At 40.3% G+C, this 20,208-nt stretch overlaps 1 protein-coding gene across 1 annotated transcript; it reads right to left on the minus strand.

Annotated features, from left to right (window-relative positions):
- Nucleotides 1-1,678: 1,678 nt before the first annotated feature.
- Nucleotides 1,679-19,718, minus strand: LOC146655757 (uncharacterized). Its single transcript, XM_085428334.1, has 27 exons — nucleotides 19,386-19,718; nucleotides 18,824-18,935; nucleotides 17,631-17,754; nucleotides 16,138-16,531; nucleotides 15,960-16,037; nucleotides 15,770-15,865; nucleotides 15,635-15,688; nucleotides 11,847-11,900; nucleotides 11,691-11,744; nucleotides 11,565-11,618; nucleotides 11,382-11,435; nucleotides 11,241-11,294; nucleotides 11,109-11,162; nucleotides 10,654-10,707; nucleotides 10,509-10,553; nucleotides 10,378-10,431; nucleotides 10,230-10,283; nucleotides 10,086-10,139; nucleotides 9,873-9,944; nucleotides 9,752-9,787; nucleotides 8,800-8,844; nucleotides 8,686-8,718; nucleotides 6,421-6,567; nucleotides 5,762-5,938; nucleotides 4,950-5,040; nucleotides 3,096-3,173; nucleotides 1,679-2,835 (listed from the first exon to the last, which is right to left on the minus strand). The coding sequence occupies exons 2-27, from the start codon at nucleotides 18,900-18,902 to the stop codon at nucleotides 2,633-2,635; spliced, it is 2,292 nt and encodes a 763-aa protein (XP_085284460.1). The 5' UTR covers nucleotides 18,903-18,935; nucleotides 19,386-19,718; the 3' UTR covers nucleotides 1,679-2,632.
- Nucleotides 19,719-20,208: the final 490 nt, after the last annotated feature.

The raw sequence follows: 20,208 nt of genomic DNA on the forward strand, positions 1-20,208 counted from the left end.
TGCTATCTCCAACCATTATCAAAACACTAAATGAGGGAATTTGTTTTAGAAGAACGGCGCTCCACCTCTTGGTGTTGTTCCAGAGACTTGTCCCCTTTAATTAGATCTCTCTCTGTATGGAAAATGTAAATGCTTCAGTATGACAACAAATTCTGTAACTTCTTTTTATTAACAAGTTCACCTTTAGGCAATAATATGGGAAAAAGGCAGATCAAAGACAGCTGAAATCAGTTAAAAGCCTCCTTTGTATTTGGCTGTTCATCACTGTAAGTGATTCCCATGATATGGCCCCACAGTCTCAGGCAAAGGGAATAAAGGCCTTTTAACAGATTCTTGCATTGCCCTCTTTTTCCTTCGTGATCAGAAGACATTTTTGCACAAAACTCAACCCCATAATATTTAACATTTATATCTGGGACGAACTCCAATGTCCTGTCCTTTAAAAAAAGAGAAGGGATGAATCAGTTTGAAGTCTGTTAATAAACTAAATGAATCTGGTTTGCCCAAATTGGAAAATCATATATCTGCATGAAACCATCATTATGTCATCTGCCCATACAGTGCCATCGCATTTGCCAGCATATTAAAACTTGTGAATGGGCTAAAAAGTAACATTAATGAAAGGTTTGCTTGTCTTTATTATCACTTTGCTGATTCTCACCTCTACAAAAAACATGACTATAAATTTGGCTTCTTACTCGTATCGACCAACATTTACAGCGTCTGGCAGCTGTTGCTAAATTTTAAGTAACTGTGTGAGGACAACATAAAACAGCTCTATGAGAATCTCTGATTTAACTCTGTAACTTCTGTCGGTGCTGTGCTTTTTTGGAAATCGAATTTCCCAGAGGAACCCACCCGAGGGATTAATAAAGTTCTATCTAATCTAATCTGATTTGGTGCCATCACTTTGAAGCTCAACTATACTGAGTCATTTTTAGTCAACTCATACGCATTAAGCCATATTTATCATGATCACTTGTCTGGTTCGCCACAGAGATAAATAGCAAGCATGTCCTGAAGCAAGTGGTTGAGCACAGAGCGAAAACTCGGAGGATAATCATGGATTAGTAATAGTTTCCATGACAGAGATTGCTATAGCATTCTTTGATGGTGCAAAACAAAGCAGCATGGCACACATGATGCTGCAGTCGCGGAGAGTCTGGAGGATGACCATCTACTTTTGATGGGCTTTGCAGAGGAGACAAACATAAGACACTGAGAGGAGCCACACACAGCGTTCCACGTGTGTTTCTTCTTTCTTCATCAGATTTGGACAGTGGAAAGAAATCTTTTTTCTCAACTCATTGACTCCTTTGTGGGCTGCAGGATTAATGGGACCTTTCCAGCATGAATGGATCACAAAGCAGGGAAATGCCCCGCGTAGGGCGTTGGCCAACTACACGGCAAATACAGATAGATAGACTCAGCACCTCTTACCCGCGAGCAATTTAGAGCCTTTCCACTTACGCAGCACCTTTTTCAGCTGGAAAGTCCACAAAAGGCTGAGACTGAGCCAACTCTGCTGCACTGCTGTGAAGCAAAAGCTTTGTAACAGTAGTTAAAGAGCTACTCTGTAGGAAACATTGCAGCTTGTGTCATTGTTGTAGGATTTTGAAACGTTTTGCTCGTTGAATGCAAGGACTCACAGATGTGTAAAATTCAAAAGGCTGAAAAGTACACCAACACCCGATTTTATTAAAATGCATCATGGTGACTGTGATGGCTGTTGGCAAATGTTATAAGAAAATTCAGTAAGTGCATCTTTGTGTGGGATTTTTCTGCTTCGAGGAGTTTCTGGAAACACCCATCCAGAGTTAAAAATACATTTTTAATTGGGGTTTCATTTTTCCATGTCTAATACAAAATGAACAATCACAGATTTCTTATTTCAAATAAGACTACAGAGTCTTCGTACTTACTTGCTGTAGTGATGGTTGCTGTAAATCAGTTTACAGGGTTTGGAGATAGGAAAATCTGTGAATGCAGTGCAAAACCCCTCAACAAAGGTAATAATTATTCACAAGAAATCAAAAACCCAAACTTGATATTACGTTCCAAGTTGGCACCCTATTCAAACACTGCATGTTGCTCACCGAGTCCAAACACCAAGAATGTTTCTCTTTGCTTTTGGAACACTTTAAGCATTTAGTAACATCGTCTGACCCAGACAATTAAAGCAATGATAATAATAATAATATTAAAATACAGATAAATCTCTTCCAGACTTTTGGAAAGATTCAATTCCGATATTACTGAAGGGGAATGTACTGTTGTGGAATTTGTGCAGCACACTAACGTCACACTAGCATCCAGTGCCAGTTTACAAAAATACATGCACAGTGTAGCAATTGATTAAGAATTAATTAGCAATTATTAGCAACCATCAAACATTACATGGTTGTTGCACACACAATAACATGCTCTCTTACCAAAAATGGATTTTTATTATAAAGATGTGTAATTTTGTTTTTTACAAATATATTTTTTGCACCACTTTTGTTCTCACACGATCAGTTCACGTTTGATTTGCATATTTACATTAAATTTAAATGTATCGTATCAGATTCTAACAAACATCATGCATGTTTTATTCCTTTAAGGTCAGTATTGAACATCTATATTTCTTCATCTATGGCTGATTCCTCAACCTTCGCTCTGCTGGCTGCGGTGTCCCACCAGTGGAGTTCAGCTGAGCACACCCAGAGGTGACGCACACACCTGGAGGTCCTCTAAGACCCGGATGGCCCCTGAGCCCAGGCCGGCCCGTATGCCCCCTTTGACCCTGCCTTCCAGGCTGGCCATTGAAGGCTCTGCCAGGACGTCCACGCTGACCTGCGACGGAGTCAAAAATATTGTTTAGTCTTCAGTTCGTGCAGTCTGCTCAGTGAGCTGAGTAATGCTTCTTGTGCAGATTCCAAGACCAGCGTACTTCCAGAGAAAAATCATTTCATTCTGTCCAAGAAGTACTCATGTTACTGTACACCAGCCCCTTTTCCCTGGAATTTAAAACTAAGAATAAGCTGAACATGCTTAGCAAAGATGTCGACATCAGTTGATGCCTTAATTTCAGTTAAAAAAAAAGTTAAAAGTACCCTTTGGTCCAGGGTCTCCAGTATTACCAGGCAGGCCGTAACCCTTGGCTCCTTTATCACCTTGCTCTCCTCTGTCACCTGCAATCAAAACACACACGCAGATGCATGAGTTCAAGAAAGATCTATATGTTTGGGCTGCTAGACTACTCTTTACATCATTTCCGCTTCGCCATGCTCTCAAACTTAAGTAGTCATCACTCTGGTCCACTCATTTTCTTGGCTGCCTCATATGAACCAATCAGCCTCTTTCCCTTTAATTCTCAGTACTCTTCTGTCACTCTGTCTTTTAGCCTCACTTCTGTGTGTGACCCAGTTTCTTTGTCACGGCGGGGTGCGCCGATGTGTGCGGAAACAGGACCCAAAAGCAGATGATGACGAGGAATAGTAATGATTAACAGAAAAGTGAACCTTTATTGCAATGACGGCAGGAAATGAACCAAGAGACCAAAGCAAACAGGCAAAACACTAAGAAACAAAACACTGAACTGGCAAAACACTAAGAAACAAAACACTAAAGGTACTAAGACCAAAAACTATAACTATGACCGAGGTGGAAAATAAACAGGCTAAGGCTATGACTATGACTGTAACTCTGGTGAGAATAAACAGACGAACTGACAATGGCATGAAGAAAACAAAAGGCTTAAATACAGACATGAGGTGATCAGGGGAAGTGGCGACACATGGGGGAAAACAGCTGACAGACATAAACCTAATGACAGGACCAGGAGAGGAAAGCTAAATACAATGAACAAAGAACACATGACATTGTCAGAATAAAACAGGAAATGACAACACAACTTAACAGACCTAATACGTGATGAAATAAATAGAAAACCCCAAAACATAGAAAACCCAGGAACAATAACTGCCTAAACTAAAGGCAAATAGGAAATAACACAAACTAATAACATATCAAAAAATACAAAGAAAACTCAGAGTGCTGGGTCGGAGACCCAGCCTGTGACATTCTTCCCATCTCCACCTCATCTTGGCCAGACAGAGATCCTCATCCAAGTCTACACATGCTTCATCTTTGCCACCATCAGCATCTAGACGCCGCTATGTAGCTTAACTGGAGTGTAATTGCCAGAGTTCTGACTTTACTACTCAAACTCTATATTTCAGGAAATCATGTTCAGTTCCTTTCTGAACTCTACTAATGACCAAGCTGTTGATGTTGATTAAACACCATACGTGTTACTGAGATCACTGGTAAATTAATGTTTAAAACACCTTATAAATATTCTTCAGTTTCATTGGCCTGGCAGGGGTATGACCGTGACATCACACTCAGGCCTCAAACCATAAATAAGAAAATGTACACGTTCATGACCAGGAGCTGAGCAACCAAACTGTGCACACGGCTAAAACTTGATGTTGATTATCTATATCAGATATTATGACATCATCATGTTGCTCAAAAATATGATCACACAGAGCACACCTGGACCCTGAGCCCTTGAAGGGTGCAGGTAGATGCTGGGCTGGTGGAACGCTTAAAAGACTCAAGAGATTTCTTTTTCAGTAGTGTCCATTTGGGACATGATTCTACGACAGTGCAAAATCTGTGATGCAGCGCAGCTCAATTTGCTGCCCTGAAGAACTTGAAAAAGAGTCAGACACCATGTATTTTGAGTAAGCGTTCCATTCATAATGTACTGATGTATTTCTGGGGGGGTTTGTCCTGATGGTAAGAGGCCAAAAAATAAAATGATGTCTGTTTAAGTATAGGATATCATAGCCTTCTTTCCAGCACGTATTCTACCTAAAATAAACCTTGATTAGTTATTATTTTTTCATGTATATTAGACTGTATTCATAAATACAGTCTCCCTTGTTTGTTATCCATACCTGCTTCTCCTTTTCGGCCTGCTTCTCCAGCTTCTCCGTAGAATCCCGGTGGGCCCACTTCTCCTTCCGTGCCATGATTACCAGGATCCCCCTGACAACATCATCAACAGGAAAACACATTGTTAATCTTTTGAGTGTTTTCAGCTTGAACCTGGCCACCACTTAAGTCCTGTTTCACCTCTAACCAGCTCTGAACAAAAAGTCTGAAAAGATTTATTTGGCTGATAACTCAATACTCTGATGGGAAAACACTGCATTTTATTGGTGCATCACTTGTTTTAGCACCAAACGCCACAACATCAGGCTTACCATCCAAAATCTAATATAGAGGAATATTTTTATATAGTCATGGTTTCAAGAACATTTATCAGCCAGAGAGTTATTGTGATTAGGAGTTGTGGGACATGAATTGATTCTACACTGTAAAATAATGTGGAAAAGCCTTTCTAATCCAAGGACAGCCTTGATACTTTCCAAAAACCATGCAAAACAGACCAAGTGTCTAGTCTGTGACTCCTTATTTGTCCTCATGGAGACGTGGAAAATTGTAATGTTTTCATTCCAAGCTTTTCTGCCAAATACTTCAGCTCTCTTAGTCCAGTCCAGACCTTCGCAATGTGTTTGCATTTTACTCAGCCAGGCAGACAATAATGAACAATGTATGGAGAATGTACTTGGATTCTGACAGTGTGTTTAAGCTAAAGGTCTGCACAGGACATGTGCAAATTTTTGTTCTTTTTTTTTATAGTAAATGTTCCTAGAGTGTAGACTGATATGTCTTGAACAGTGAACACCCAAAGTGTAAAACTCACAGGTGGTCCGGGGGGTCCTTTCTGTCCAGGGGGACCAGGGGCACCCATGGGAACATCCCCGTACAGAGGACAGACAGCAGCACATGTCCTCTTCACTGAGTTGGCAAACATGGACATCTGCTCCAGGACCACTTTCTTACAAACCTCAATCACGTGTTGAGCAGGGAGGGTCGGACCCTGTGTAAGAAATCATTACCACATCCATCACTGGAAGGATTCCAACCACGGGACATGTAAAATGGATTATTACAGGACGGGGCACGCTGAAGCAACGGCTGCCTCTCTGAGGGAAATGCAGCGAACAAAGCCAACAATATTTCCCGAGGCTCATTATGGATTTATAGCCACACTAAACGAAACTCTTGCTGTGACTCACTACTAACTGCAGGCTAATGAGACACTGTTTAAATGTGTTCTTGACACCAAAGCTGTTACCAAACACTGTGTGTGCCAGTCAGTGTAACTACTAGAGCAAATGATTACTCTGCGCTTTCTGTGCCATTTTTCACAGAACGATGACGTGCCAATTATAGTAGAGACTGCTTTTCATGTCAGTTACAGAGCTAAATACAAACAGTACTACTCTATACTGTAAGCATTTAAATGTTATTTGTATCAGCCAAAAAAAAAAAAAAGCCGGAGGCTTGTATTTTACTTACTGGGGGACCCGGCGGCCCCTGAAAACCATCTGGTCCAAGTTCACCTCGAACACCCTTGACTCCGACAGGACCTGAACGTCCAGGTGGGCCTGCAGGCCCGCGCTTCCCTCGTCCTCCCCGAGGACCCTGCTTACCCCTGTCTCCAACCTACACAGGATGTTAACAACATCAGCAGGACACGATTAAGGATGGAGCAAGCGTATACGTCAGGATACAACATGTAATCACTTCTGCATGGATGCAAGCTTTATGGAAAGCATTAACTGCTTAAAATCTGAATGATATGAATGGTTATAGGTTTAGGGACAAATGTTATACTGAATACAGGAAATAAAGAAAGTGTAAACAGACATTTAAAGAGTAAAATCTTTCAACCTCCCAAAACCTGCCCTGGAAGTATAATGTATAAATATATTTTTAAAAAAACATGATATTTTTATGGACGTTTGAAAATAGAAATTAAATCCGGCAGAGAGCTTTGAGAAATGTGCAGAATTCATTTTAGTGCATTTGTGCTTCTGTTCTTATCACATTGACAGATGTTCTAAATATGTTTGGAATGTTATTTAATGGATTCGTATCATGTGACGATCGGATTTTCTAATCGCCGTAGCTGCAGAAATATTATAGTGTTAGGAAACTCCACACCTGCACAACTCCTCTCTTCAGTGACTCAACTAATCACAACTAGCCTGATATATTAAATCGGAGAACTGGGTTGATTGCAAATGACAGCTTATAGTGACAGAAAAAAGGTTCGTGATCCCTCTGGAATTCCCAGGAATTCTGAATTGATTATTCCTAAAATGTGCTCTAATCACAGTTATAGCTGCAATCTAAACTAATAACACAGAAACATTTGTACTTTTCATGCCTTTATTCAACGCATTGAGTAATCACTCAGCGCATTCTCCTTTACTGGCCAGGAAGTGTCTCCTTTCAGCAGACACTTCCTGCAGCTGCTTATGAGTCTTGAACAACAATAAAGAGGAAATTTGGACCATTGCTCCTACAATAAGTCTTTCAAAACATTTCTTGGATTGTTCTTGATGGAACGGACCTCATCAAGTCAAGCCAAAGCTCAACTGAGTCAAGATCAGCAATCGAAATCAGAAAAGGGATTTTTTGTTTCCCCTCCCCCTTTTCCATAATTCTTGTGCTGTCTTACTCGTGTGCTTTGGGGTATTGTCCTAAGCTTATGTGATGCTGCCCTCACATTCACCTGTACAATTTATCTCAATGGCTGCACGTCTTTCAGAGGTAAGGCAGCAAAACAATTCCAAATCATGATACTCCCTACACCATCTGTGGTTGGGATGAAGTTTGGGTGTTGCTGAGCAGTTCCATTATTTCCACTTAAGTCTCATCTGTGGCAGAACAGAGTCTCAGATGTGTTGTGGAACATCTCCGTGGACATTTGTAAACCGAGGACGTGTTGCAAAGTGCAATTCCAGTAACATCATTCTTATTTTTAAGTCTTCTCAAGTGGCATTTAAACACTGTAGCAAGTTTTATTAAAGTGTTTTTTTGTTACCACCGAGCTCTTTGCAGGTTGTGCTCTTGATGTGATCATTGGAGAAGACTTTTGCTTAAGAAAAGTAGCAACAGTGTTCAGTTTTATCCATTTTTTTCTTACTTTGGCTTGAACACCTTGAAAAGTGTACTAGAAAGCAAGATTAATGACTTAGCAAAGTAGGTCGAGCCTAGAGTTGGGAGTTTTCAGTGTCACAGAGGTGACCTGACCTGGCTAGATCATTATGGCAACTTATGTTGAACACATAACTTGGTCTTTAGTAGATCATGTTCAGAATTGTGTTCAATGAATACAATTAATTTCACTTCAATTTTGTGACAAACTAAAGCTATTTCCATATCTCCTTTATTAGACTATGGGAACTCAACAAACTGAGAAACCTTTAATTTTCAATTGTAGACAATGCACTTTAAAATTTCAGAATTCTTAGAAACAAGCAGCAGCACAGTGAGCACACTAAGGGGTAATATGGATGCATAAACTCGTAAGAAGTGCAAAACTTATGTTGTAATTCTCTCTCACTTAGATGACACTGAGTCTGGAACTTCAAGTAATTACACAGCGTGCAAAACGTTTTTCCTGTAACTGCAATTGAACTCTTTAAATCAGTTTGTTCTTGAAATGAATGTTGTACACCAAGACTTTTAATCATTAGTCGGTGTTATAATTATTATGCTCCAATTTATCGTTAAGAAAAAAACACACATACAGTCTCATGTATGAAATCTCACCTGTCCTGCTGGGCCCTTAACTCCTTGTTCTCCCTTTAAAAAAAAATTAATTTGATGTTAAGATAGAAAAAATGAATATGTTGAGCAACAGGGAAAAGATAAGTAAGGCAGTACCTGTACACCTTTAACTCCTTTAATACCCTGGATTCCCGTGTCACCCTGTACAAGGCAAAAGAAAAATAACATTTTCATGATTTTTTGCAATTATTTTGGTTCATTATATTGATCACATTCACACTGAGCAGTCCCACACATACTTTAGCAGGTTAGTCCCATACACTAAAGTCCAACACTGTTAGCTACTCTACTCTATCATTTTTTGCCAGTGTTCATCCCACATCCACTGTGGGCTGACAGCTGAGATGATCCAGTTGTAGAGCTATGAAATATTTCAGTAAGCATATCTCCTGCATGCATTCTAATACCATATGTCCATCCATGCTGACCTTTACCAACCCATATGCGAAAGTCATGTTTGCAAATTGAAAACACTTCTGAACATGCTTTATTTTAAATTACTTTTCATTTATTGATTTATTTGTTACATAAATTATTTGTTTTTCTTCTTCATGTGAAGTAAAACAGTGGTTTCTGCATGAATATCTCCCCTTTTCATTGGTGTGGGATGTACTGTAAACACTGAGAGCAGGTCCTGTGGGGGAGTTTAGCACTTTTAGTGACCTCCTGTCCATATGGAGAGACAAAAATACACTGAGCCAACATGCCCTGAGCAGCAGCCTCTGATTTGACATATTAAACTGTTTCCTCGAACTCTACCAACTTATGTTACATTAGTGGGCAGCGAAATTAGGGATGGTTTATACAACATTATAAAAAAGTGCTGTCTAGTATCTAATTGGACCTACCATTGTTACCTAAATACAAGGTTGCTTTCCAAACCAGGAAAATGTCTTGGTTTGGACAGAGAATCCATCTGTAAATCTTAAATTCTATGTGGCTCATTGACCCAGCAAATGATTCCCAAATAGCCGCTATAATTGAACCATTAACAGTAATTTTGCCCCCATTTTATTTCTCAAATGGGTAATGGATAGGGATGTATTACCTTGGGCCCTCGTTTTCCAGGCATGCCCACATGTCCCTGTAAAAAGATGACATGGTTTAATAGCTCGAAGAAAATGAACTAGTGTTTGGAAGAGTTAAGAAAAGTCATCTGGAGCACTTACAGTGGGTCCAGGTGGGCCAATAAATCCAGGTCTTCCTGGCTTTCCTGCAGAACCCTTGTAACCTCTGGGGCCCTAGAGGATATAACATTTATTAACCAACCTAAGCTACAGCTTTATTCTTTGTCATTTCCCTTTAGGATGGCAAACTACTTTACAAACAAAATGGATTATGTGCCGTCTTTGGTGAATGAAATGCCTGAAAATGTGACTTACAGTTTGCCCTCTGGGACCTATTTCTCCTGGTGGCCCCAGGGTGCCTTTCTCCCCCTGTAAAAGGAACAAATGGCCAGATATTAATCTGCCAAAAAAACTACATTTTACACTTATTTACAAAACTTAACAATATCAGTGAGTTACCTTTGCTCCACTTTGTCCAAGTTTTCCGCTGAGGCCCTGTGGTCCTTGATAAGCCTGTAGAGAACAGATGACATTTACAGTATAATGATAAATGGGCACTGCTTCCAAAATTCTACATAAACATGTCATTATAAGAAGAATATAATACCTCTATTCCTGGATCACCATCTCTGCCAGGTAAGCCCGGATCTCCAATAATGCCCTAAGGAGACATATTATTTTTGCAAGTGCAAGTGAGCCCTCGGGTGTGATGCGCTGAGTGTGTTGGCAGTGAATTACCTTTGGTCCTATGGTGCCAGCTCTGCCCACAGGTCCTTGAATTCCCTAGATTTCAAGACAAAAACACTCATAAGAATTCAAAATTATGTTGTTATAAATTTAATCAAGCAAAATAATATATCCCCACGGTTGATCTGTGACTTACAGGTCCCCCCTTCAGTCCAGGAGTTCCCCTTTCTCCAGGATCTCCCACAATGCCCTGTAAATTCATCATACAAAGTGACATAAGTTAAAATGTTGCTTTATCTGCAATACATTTGTTTCAGTAGTAAATTAATAGGACGTGCCCTCATATAGTTCATGCAGTGTAGGTATCATGTAGGTTATCGCTGCAGTTCAAGCCCTTCTTCCAGTGACTCACCAGCTTACGTTAATATAGTTCAGGCCCTCAGATCTCAGCCAAAATCCAGCCACATGAACTAATGTTGTTTATGGAGACGGCACATAAGCCAAAAACATAGCTCTATTCCATTGTTTTACAACATTAAAAATGATTTACGCACCCTTCATGCTCACATAAGGGGATTTTGAAGGAAGCGCACAAAGACTGTAGAGTGTTTTTTTATGGATCATGGAAAAGGGAATCCCACAACCACCCACCTGCTTTCCTCTAAGCCCAGGTCGCCCTGTTGCACCAGAAGCCCCTTTTTCACCCTAAAAATAAAAACATAACAGTTTCAGATTATATAATATGAGGGAAAAATTAAGTAAACTGTCAGGAAACTTGAATACCTTAACTCCTTGAAACCCAGGAATCCCTTCATATCCTCTGATGCCTTTAATACCCTTCAAGGAGGTCAAAATGTTAGCTATACAGTAATTATATAATGATTTGCTTAAGGACTTACCACTGGGCCTGAAAGGTTAACTTACAGCTTCTCCCGATTTTCCAGTCTCTCCAATGTCTCCAGGTGGTCCTTGAATTCCCTGTAATTACAGTCAAATGTCAACATTAATTTCTTTGAGTCATCTATAAAGTTATATAGCTACAACAACAAACTTATAACTTCATTAAGTGGCTTGCCAATTAAAGCAAGAACTCAAAAGGGTTATTACCGTAAAGCCCGTTGCCCCTTTTAATCCTTTCAGCCCTTTGGGACCTCTGTCTCCCTGTTAACACAGCATCCCATTAATATTCATCATCATTTGTAAAATTCTGAGGTAAAGAAAATGATAAATTACCACTTGGCCCCAGGGTCCTCTCATTCCTTTCTCGCCTTTGATTCCTTCTTCACCCTGAGGATACATACATGCATACATGAGGCTTCATTAATGAATCTTGAGAACGAGCCAAAGTGAAGTGCAGCCCTGATGGGATCGTTTAAAGACAAATCTCACCTTTGGGCCTGGTTCGCCAATGTTGCCATAATCTCCTGTGTTCCCCCTTATGCCCTGCAAAATAAAGTTTGACTTAATCAAAAGCAAGACTTCTTGCACAACAGCTATTTGTTGGTGAAAGGCCCGGGGAGCAGCGTAAAATTTAATTAACGGTGACTGTTCTCACTGATTACAAGTTAATAAGATTTTTGTCGTTAAACTTTGGATACATCAGACTAAGAGTCTCTTACACTTCAGACTTTCATCCCTAATAAACACAAGGAGGAAAGGTGAAGTGCTAGAGAGATGAGTGACAGGGTGATTTGGGGCAGAAGGACAGCAGCAAGAGAGACAGAAAAAGGGAAGATCTTCAAGCTGGTGTCATATATGGTTTGGAGTGAGAGTTCAGATTGAGCAGTTTGGAGACAAAGTTAGAGAGCCGAGGCGGAGATGGTTTTGATATGTGCAGAGGAGGGAGAGTGGATATACTATACAAAGGATGTTGAAGATGGAGCTTCCAGGCAGGAGGAGAAAAAGACGACCACAGAGAAGAATCATGAATGTAGTGAAGGGGACCATGTAGAGTGTTGGTGTGACAGATGAGTCAGGGAAAGGGTGAGATTCAGGCAGATGATCCACTGTGGCAACCCCTAAATGGAGTAGCCAAAATGATCATTTGGCCACTGTAAGACAGAGCTAGAATAGAGAAAGAAACATCCATCCATTCACTTCCGCTTATCCTTTTCAGGGTTGTGGGGGGACTAGAGCCAATCCACAATGTCTTAGGGTGAGAGGCAGGGTACCTCCTGGACAGGTCACCTGTCTGTCACAGGGCTAACACAAAGATGGAGACAACTATTCACACTCGCATTCACACCTATGGGCAATTTAGAGTTTCCAGTTAACCTATCCCCACTAACTGCATGTCTTTGGACTGTGGGAGGAAGCAGGAGTGCCGGGAGAGAACCCACGCAAATACGGGGAGAACATGCAAACTCCACACAGAAAGAAAAGGAACTCAGGACCTTCTTGCTGTGTGGCAACAGTGCTAGCCACCATGCCACTGGGCAGCAGAACACATTTTAAATAAAAATACAATTCTTTGCTTCCCTTTCCCACCATTAGCTAAAGTAGCAAAACCATTATCATTGTGTCAAAATGATAACGGGCGACCGTGGCTCAAGGGGTTAAGAATCACATCTGTAACCGGAAGGCCGCCGGTTCGATCCCTGGGCTCTCTGGCCTGGTCGTTGTGTCCTTGGGCAAGACACTTTACCCTACTTGCCTACTGGTGTTGGCCAGAGAGGCCGATGGCACGATATGGCAGCCTCGCTTCTGTCAGTCTGCCCCAGGGCAGCTGTGGCTACAACCGTAGCTGCCTCCACCAGTGTATGAATGTGAGAGTGAATGAATAGTGGTATTGTAAAGCGCTTTGGGTGCCTTGAAAAGCGCTATATAAATCCAATTCATTATTATTATTAAAACATAAGATTAAAAACACTGCAAAGTCTACCATATAATCAGTTGTTTGTTTTTGCATTATTTTTGCTTATTTTCCATTATGCAACATTATTATTATTATTATTATTATTATGCAACAAATTGGCCTAAATATCAGCTCTAAAGCTAAGGTTAATACCTTAGCTTTAGAGCTGATATTTAGACGCACAGCTGGTGAAAATAGCTTTCAGTAGAGAGTGGGACAAATGCTTTGTACAGTGTCACAGCAAATTATTTAGACAAACATAAAAGCAGCACACAGTAAATAATGTTCTTGGCAAATAAAGGAAGATTTGTTTTGCCTTTTTGTTTGTGTTTTAGAGAAAAAGCTGGCTATCTAGTTGTTAACCGTGTCTGGTATTGATCTTTTGATTTAATTCCAAGCAGAAAGAAAAAAATGAGACAGTATATTTCCTAAAATGTCACATTATTGCTCTAAAAATTAGTCCCCAGCCAGAATAGAGTGAGTTTAGTTTAGCCCACTTTGACCTGGTGGGAGAGATGGGAAAAACTTGGTTAGTCTCTTTTAAGATCAGTCATTTGGTGCTCATGTGTAATAGATAGGTGTAGTATCTATTTTATCATTGATTGATTTCTTTTTTTTAATCTTTTGATCTTAGACTAGACCATCTAATGCTAAGCTAACATTTTCAAGGCTAGAACTTCCAAGTATTAAGCTTACCATTTGGAACAAGTTTATTTATTTTTCTTACTGTCAAACTAGTCTGAGAATACAAATAAGTTTAAATACTGTAAATGTCAGCGCTCTCATATTAGTCACTTCAATGAAAAATATACACTAGCACTATTTAGGAAAGCTTGGTATAACATGGATCACTGTTGTTTGCACAGATGCTGAGTTCCTTAGTAGTAGAAGGAAAAGTGTTTCCCAATTGGCTGCATTTCACTAAGTCAGCAAACACATCAAGCAAGGCCAGGATGCCTTTGTCGTGACAGTTTATTTGTCTATCTCACTTAAAGCTGTCTTTACGCAGACTCAGCTGGATGGAGTTGAACCTCTAAACAGTGAGCCGAGAGGCATGACCTTGAACTTTATGACATATCAGAGGCAGTGAGGCTGAGAGGAGCAAAGGACCACCCACCACCTGAGATGGCCAGTTCATATCCTCTGTGCCAGGAAATGCCCTCGTCAGATGCCAGCAGGGAAGGAGATAATCAAGCTGGGGTTGTGTACTTCACAAGCCAGCAGGAGATCAAAACTCTAACCACTTACACAAGACAGATGTTTATTCCCAGAGGCGCTACAGCCGCAATTTGGGACATGAATAATGTAGCATGTACACTTCTGGAAATGTGCTCTAAGTGTATGTGAGTCGACACTCAGGCAGCATGGGAGATTTCTTTGAGAGCAAAGGGCATGTTAAAAAGCCAAACTGACGCACAAGTATAAAAAAAATGCTCCTTCTTTAAACACATGTTCAGAGACTTTCTGATCCGTGCCAATAACAGTGACTGCTAAGCATCAAAGAGATTAACAAGTCATAAATTTAAAGTGGAAATAATCACGTCTGCAGCTCTCTGAAGGATAGAAAAGTGGGAGTATTTATTCATTCACTGATGCATGTATAACTGGCTCCGTTAGCCTAATGCTTTAATCTTTCGAATTTTCTGACACCTTTTCTCTTTTTCCCAAATCAGTCCTCCTCTTGTAAAAGAATTTGCCTTTTAGAGAAACAATACATTTGACAATTTTTACACAAGAGTTAAGCAGTCTAATGCCACTCATTACCAAGCACTTGGAGGGCATGGTTATTGCTCAACTGCCTTGTTTTCCTGTGTGTGGGATTCATTACGTTTGGCACGGTTTCTTCCAAATGGGAAAGCAAAACCATTACAAATCCTGTGATCGTTTGCCAGTTTGAGTTTAATCCTGTATTCTAAAACAACAGCGCCTAAATTTTAAGATGTAAATGCATATTTCAGAGCTACAACAACAGCTTATTGTCGCATCCATGTTGGTTCATGTTTATCTAGGATTCTTCAACATGAGTTTTCGAACTGTGAATGGAGCCCCCGTGTTTACTATCGCTAAGCGCTTCTGCTTCCAGATCTGTTTCCATCCTGTCGTCTCTCAGTTGTGCCTCTGTTGCCATTTTCCACAGCTTTGCTGCTGTCTCACGAATGAAAGTTTTACAGTCTCCCTCACCCACAAGCCAGCTTAACTCTTTATTGAGCGGCAAGAGGAAGAAGATTCTGCTCATGCTGAGAATACGTGATGTATTGTATACTGCAGTATGCATTCATCCAGTGAGGTTTGACGCTTTCATGGAATATTGTATATTTTTTACCCAGTTCCCTGGTCTCCCTGGGTCTCCATCCTCTCCCGGAAGGCCTCTATGACCCTGCAGAAGAATAAAAAATATGGCATGACAGATTCAACTTGTCTGTCAACTTGAACCAGTTGCATGCAGAATGACATTCACCTTTGGTCCTGGAGCGCCCTGGATGCCAGGCTGCCCATGCATACATTTGCAAGAGGGTCTTCCCCCTGTGAGGCCGATCACTGCATATCCTCCACACTGCAATGGACATATAGGTAACCATGTGACTCCACACATACTCCACACCTATCACTAAAAACAGAGATGCAGTAATGTTAGATGGATGACTCACCACGCTCGAGAGCTCACAGCAACCTTCTGAATAGGCCTTTTCTGGGTCACATGACACTTCCATCTGCTGTAAATCCACCTTGAAAGAAACGGAAGATAATATGAGAAAATAAAGCTATATAAAAAAAATCAAAACAAAGACTAGTTAAGATAATTGCAAATGCAAAGTGTCAACATACAGACACAGAGCGATCTCCTGCAGCACGCTTTACAATGGAGGTATATCCTTGGTGGATGATTGGCCTTGGCTCATCAATGGACTCCACTCTGATCTCTTCACAGTCTATCAGCAGTTTCACCTGGCTGCCCTTCACACTCAGTCCTACCTTGTGCCACTCTCCATCAAAGACCTTCTCCACACCATGGAAGGTCCTCAGCATCTGGCTTCCATGGGGGCTTGTGAAGAAGAAGTCTAAGGAACGTGTATCACCCTGGAACCGAAGGCCAACCTGCTCTTGTCCCTCAGGGTCACTGATCTGCCACAGGTTCCAGGACTCCTTGGCAGTGTCTTTGGTCGCCCGAAATGTTGCAATGACCGAGTAGTCGGAGGGAAGTCCATCTGGGTACACGTCGCTGTGGCACAAGAATCAGGTTTAGAGGGCTGGGTGACTAAACAGAGGGTACTTTATTTCAAAAATCAGCAAAAAAATTCTGGGAATTTAATAGTTTTATTTTATATGAAGAAGTAAAAACTGAGACACTTGAACTATGGTGGTGGTGGAGTTTTATATATCACTAGTGCCAAAGTTAGCTTGGTAGCTAATCTACAGCTGTAGTCTGCACAAAACTAAAAAGGAAAAAAAATGTTAAAATGCATTTTCTACATAATAAAGTGTCAATCGATGTTGCTAAGCTTTTAAAACAGATGTTTTAAACGGTGAACTTGCACAAAGGCAGGACCTCCCTCTCTGAGCAAAACGAAGCCATCATTAACACCTGTGATTTTCCTACTGTGACAAGTTAAATTCTCTGATGTGAAAAAGCTCTACTGTGGGAACTTGACCTGCAGTGACACCTGTACCAGAATCCTACACCACAGTTGTTTGTTCATACTGCAGACACAACACAGTTGTCAGTGTTAAGTTGTTCAACAAAGAGAAATTTAACACCAGTCTTGAAAGATTAAAGGACTCAGCTCCGTTTGCACTCCTGACCAGATGCAGTGTGATCAGAGGTGTCCTCTGCTGCACCTGTGACCACACCTGATATTCAGTGTGCACTCCTACACACACCTTGGTTACACCACTTGAGATCCGTATCAAGTAATATATTATATGAAAGGGAATGAAGAGAGCTGTACAACAAACTTTTTTATTTTGTCAGCATGATGCCCTAGGATTTCACAATGACGCCTTATGGTTTGGCAAAATCGCACACGGATAACTATATCTTTATATTCTCAAGTTTTCACAGCTTATAGAAGCTAAAGATTTCAGGCAGTTCTGCTCCAGTCATATGAATAAAGATAATTAAAAGTCAGCATGTAATGCCTCAAGGTCATAGGCCAAAGGTCAGACATCAGCCAATAAGAGGAGGCTGACATCCTCATATTATAATAAAACAACATAAAACATCAAAGTTTTAGTGTAGACCTTCGGGGGAAGTTCTCAGAGTGCTCTTAAGCTAGTTTTTAATTATTTCTAAGCTCTAGTGAGGTTTAGCAGATCTGTACCTCATGGACTTCTGTAGATGGATGGAGGGGTTGATACGGTAGGCCACTGCCTCAGGTTGAGAGCCGTCCACCCTCCTCACTCCTCTTGAGTCAGGCACATGAAACTCCTCCAGTAAGTCAAAACCTCGCAGCACAAACACTCAGGTTAGTTTGCTTTATAACTGGTTGAGCATCAAAGGTGTTGGACTATTTCTGAATCTTACGTCACTGCTGATATCACCGACTTTTATTAGATAGATGCATTACTCAGTGTTGTTATTAATGCCATCTAATCAGTGAGGTAATCCATTAAACCCATTAGCACAACAAGGCTGTTTATTTTCCTTCATGGGTGAATTTAACCACTAAATTTTAAACACTGGATGCTTTGTACTGCACTCTGAATGAGATCAGCATTGCTGCAGAATTTCCTGTAAATGTTCAGATTAAAGCTGGGGAATGTTTATGATTACAGACACTGTGACCTAAATATACACCTGCTAAGAAATATTAGCCTTAGATTTTTTGGAAAACACTGTTGCCAGGTTATTTTTATGTGAATTGGCTTGTTTGTGACTTTAATCTGTGGATACTGAACAGGACACCATAGCTAAGAAAATGTAAAAAAAAAAAAAAAAATGTTTCAGGCTGCACACTCTTTGGCTCCAAATAGTAATCTAATCCTCAAAACATTTGTTCCTGATTTCTCTCTTTTTTTTTTTTTTTTTTTTTTTTTTTGCTGCTCTGTTTTCTATCAAAAGAAATAAAAACACAACGATAACTGTTTTTTAGTGATAGCGTAACTCTGCTGCAGGAGTTCAAAGTTTAATGTGCAAATCTTAACCCTAGATTGACCTCTGCACACCTTTTACTGTGCATATTGGCATGGAGCAGCTGTTGGACCAGGCACTGGGCTGACAAACAGTGACATCTGCTGGTCAGAATACAGTAGTGGGCTACCGTTTAGAAAAAAAGAAAAAGAAAAAAACAACTAATTCTTAATATGATATTTAGGATTATAACTGCCGTTTACTTTTTTTTAACCACAAAGGGCTGATCTGAGTTTAGATGGCATCATGTATAACAAGAGCTGCACCCACACAATCAACCAACACCTGTCTACATTTGGTTATGATACATAAAAAATTGTTCTTTTTATACATTCGAAAATAGGCAGTAATATGAGGTTACGCATTTAAAAAATGCAAACTTACTTGGCAACTTTTGACACTGGGCCAGTCGCAAAAGAGAAAAGAGAGCCACAAACACCAGCATATTTTTCTGAGCTGGCATTTTCAGTTTTTTGATGTCTGGAATTATAAGTGCCTGTAATACAGCAATTAAACAAACCAATAATTCTAAGAGATCAGGTCGCACACTATGTTAATATAGGCTTTGTGAAACCCTCCGATGTCTTCCAAAAGTACTCCCTACCCATGCACAAAGGTTAAAGATATCAAAAGAATAGAAGGAAACTAAGAGTAATAATAATACCAATAAGAAAGCATTTTTCTGACTATGTTTTATTGCAAGATTATCTTCAGTATGAGCTGTAGTTACAGCTTTGCCTACGCAAATGATTTGCAGTTTAAGCACCTAGATTGTTACCTATACTATGATTACAAAACTAGATAACATGTGTAACTGATCCAATTAAAATGTCCTCAGCTCAACAACCTGATATCATTTATTGCTTTTAAAACTTTCCTGCTACCTCCTTAAATTGTATTAAATGTAAAAGTTAAGAAAACTGTATGGAATATTAGAATTACTTACATATTCCTGTGAAGCTTCTGGGAGTTCCCGTTGATGGATCTTTCCCAGTTTCTGGTGTGTGGATTTAAACCGTTCTAAAGTGCCATCACAGGGCCGGTGTTTGAGCTGAGCAGGAGGATCATTCAATCACAGGATCCCTGAGAACCCCTGAGCTCCACTCCACCTTTGGTCCCCAGAGGATCCTTCTCTTCTCATACGTCAGCCAGACCTAAGACGACTAAACAGCCCTGCGTCACCACATTGAAGAGGTGCAGGCATACTTCATGCAAGTTAAAACTACTGAAATGATGCTTCAGTGTTGGAAACTAATCCTGTCCTTGAACTTTGATCAAAATTTTGATCAGTTATGCTAAAAAATAGTTGAATTTAGTGATTTGCCTTCGGAAAATCAGTTTCTCTGAGAGAAAGATGCAGTATGTCACAGCTAAACACAAGACGCTCTGCAAACATTCCATGTAGAAAAGATCACACCTTCAATCTAACCCGCCACTGCACCTAAACACTGCTGAATTATACTGCATACAATAAATACCTGCAACACATGAAAAAAAACCCCAAAAAAACAAAACATAAACTGTTCTGTTTTTGCTTAATAAAACAAGTTCCCATTTCCCAAGTTCTCCAGCTTATGTAAAAAAAAATTGACAGACAAACAGAGATGACGAGAAATATCCATCCAGTCTCTTTCACTTATCCAAATCAAGGTTGCGGGGAGGCCGGAGCCTATTCAGGGAAATCTTTCAGACAGCTATTGAGAGATTGGCTGGTGGTGTGACCAACATCAGAGCTACAGGGCCATTGTGAAGTTGCCCATGCAGCTAAA

This window comes from Rhamphochromis longiceps, linkage group LG13 (genome assembly GCF_057381845.1).
Source record: "Rhamphochromis longiceps isolate RC_006_pf linkage group LG13, R_longiceps_female_GT1.1, whole genome shotgun sequence".
NCBI classification, from domain to species: Eukaryota; Metazoa; Chordata; class Actinopteri; order Cichliformes; family Cichlidae; genus Rhamphochromis; species Rhamphochromis longiceps.